Raw genomic sequence first — 2,062 nt, forward strand, 5'->3', positions numbered from 1 at the left:
GTTCCAAAAAAAAAAAGAAACAGAGAAAAAAAACTTTTATAGCATTTAAATTTGTTAAATAATTAAAAAATTATTTAACAAATTAACAATAACAATAACAGGTAGGCTATGCCCTGGAAGTCCCCTGGTATGCAAGCTTACCTCGCGTGGAGACAAGATTCTACATAGAGCAATATGGTGGTGACGATGATGTTTGGATTGGGAAGACCCTCTACAGGTTCTCTTTTTGTTTTTACGGTTGGATTTAAAAGTTAATATATCTAACGGTGTATATAATAACATAGGTGAGTGTATAGTTTAGTATGGGACAATCATAATTAACCTTTTAATAATGCATATATAATGCGTTTTTTACTTTAGGACTTTAACTAACAACATATACATGTTCTAGAAAAGATGCCCACTTCTATATACGAAGCAAGGATGCGACATGCATGTACGGCTAAATAGTTGTTGAAAGCTGACTTTATGTTTGTCTACATATATACTATTACTAGGGTACATTTGTATATATATATACATATAACCAGGGTTAGGATGGTCATCATCTAATTAATTAAGTAATTAGCACTCTATAATTAACATTTTTGTTTCTGAGTTTAATATAATGATTGTAAATTAATCACTTCAGGATGCCCTATGTCAGCAATAAAACGTATCTGGAGCTAGCAAAACTAGACTACAACAATTGCCAAGCCTCTCATCGGATGGAGTGGGAGAGCATTCAAAAGTCAGGGGCATTAATAGAACTTTTTTATTATTATTATTATTATTGTTATTATTATATGTGTGATGTTCATGCAGGTGGTACTCAGACTGTAATCTTGGAGACTTTGGATTGAGCAGAAAAACCCTGCTGTTTGCTTATTTTTTGGCGGTAGCCAGTATTTTCGAACCGGAAAGATCCAACGAACGACTTGCATGGGTGAAAACGACGGCGTTGGTGGAGGCAATCACGTCATACTTTGTCGAGGAGGAAATGAGGAGAGCCTTTCTACATGAATTCAGGAACAACGCTGATCCACGGGACTGCATAAACAGAAGGTTCCACATATACATATATATACTACTCGACTCGATCAATCTAGAGTTTTTCGATAATATAAAATAGAGTAATGATATACAAATGACGTGGCTTTTAAAATCACCATTAAATTAAATTTGAAAGAATCATTATTAAATTTTAATTTATTGATAATTTGTTGTTTTTGTCTGCTTTGTTGGCTTTTAGAACCATCCGCTTCGTTGTTTTCCTTGTTTTTTTGCTTTACTCAAAATACTCTCTGTCCTGCATGGACGACATAACTCCCAAGTGGTGTTTCATATATGACTCGGATTTTGTTTTTTCTCAATTTTATTTACTTATTGATCTTGGTTTGGTAGGTCTTTGTCTTCTTGCTATTTTACTTAAAATAAGCATTTTTTGATGTAGCTACCTCACATATTCAATTCTCATCTCACTTTTATATAACTGGATTAATGTGACACGTCAGTGCAGTTATATAGGAGTACTGCGATTATTATAGAGTAATGCTAAGTATATCAGATTGTTATATTACTGCTATACAATTAGGATGACAATACAATAAAATTCAAATTTTGAATCTTTTTATTTTTATTACTTGTGATCTGATAGTTAAATTTTACTACGTACCACATCATCAAATTTTATGACAATCATATAACAATCAACTAAATAATATTACTCTTTATTCTAGATGGAACAAAGAAACACGCAAGAAAATAATTAGCTATAAAAATGGGAGTTCCTCAAGAATTGAAATTCAGAAATATCTAGTAAGAAGAAACCCACAAGGCATAAGCTCATTGCTCAATATAGATAAAAGTGGCTCAAACAATGAGGGTGCATGTATCAAAGGATAAGTAGCCGTGCATACCAAAATTTAGAAATATTGGTGGTAATTAGTGTCTGCCATATATATATAACTCTATGGACTATGGGCTATGGTCATTCATGAAAAGTCATATATATTCATATGCATGGGAAGTCAGAAAGTCCAAAACGCAAATTATTCTAAGTGTCTGACATGCCCTAAATAAA

At 32.5% G+C, this 2,062-nt stretch overlaps 1 protein-coding gene across 1 annotated transcript in view; it reads left to right on the forward strand.

Moving 5' to 3' along the window:
* Positions 1 to 1,111, forward strand: part of LOC132170193 ((-)-kolavenyl diphosphate synthase TPS28, chloroplastic-like) — a 5,259-nt gene extending 4,148 nt beyond the window's left edge. The window contains exons 8-10 of the mRNA XM_059581083.1: positions 106 to 217; positions 632 to 730; positions 805 to 1,111. Coding sequence (XP_059437066.1) covers positions 106 to 217; positions 632 to 730; positions 805 to 1,111 — 518 coding nt within the window. The remainder of the gene's footprint in view (positions 1 to 105; positions 218 to 631; positions 731 to 804) is intronic.
* The last annotated feature ends 951 nt before the right edge of the window (positions 1,112 to 2,062 follow it).

Source organism: Corylus avellana, chromosome ca2, assembly GCF_901000735.1.
Source record: "Corylus avellana chromosome ca2, CavTom2PMs-1.0".
Classification (NCBI taxonomy): domain Eukaryota; kingdom Viridiplantae; phylum Streptophyta; class Magnoliopsida; order Fagales; family Betulaceae; genus Corylus; species Corylus avellana.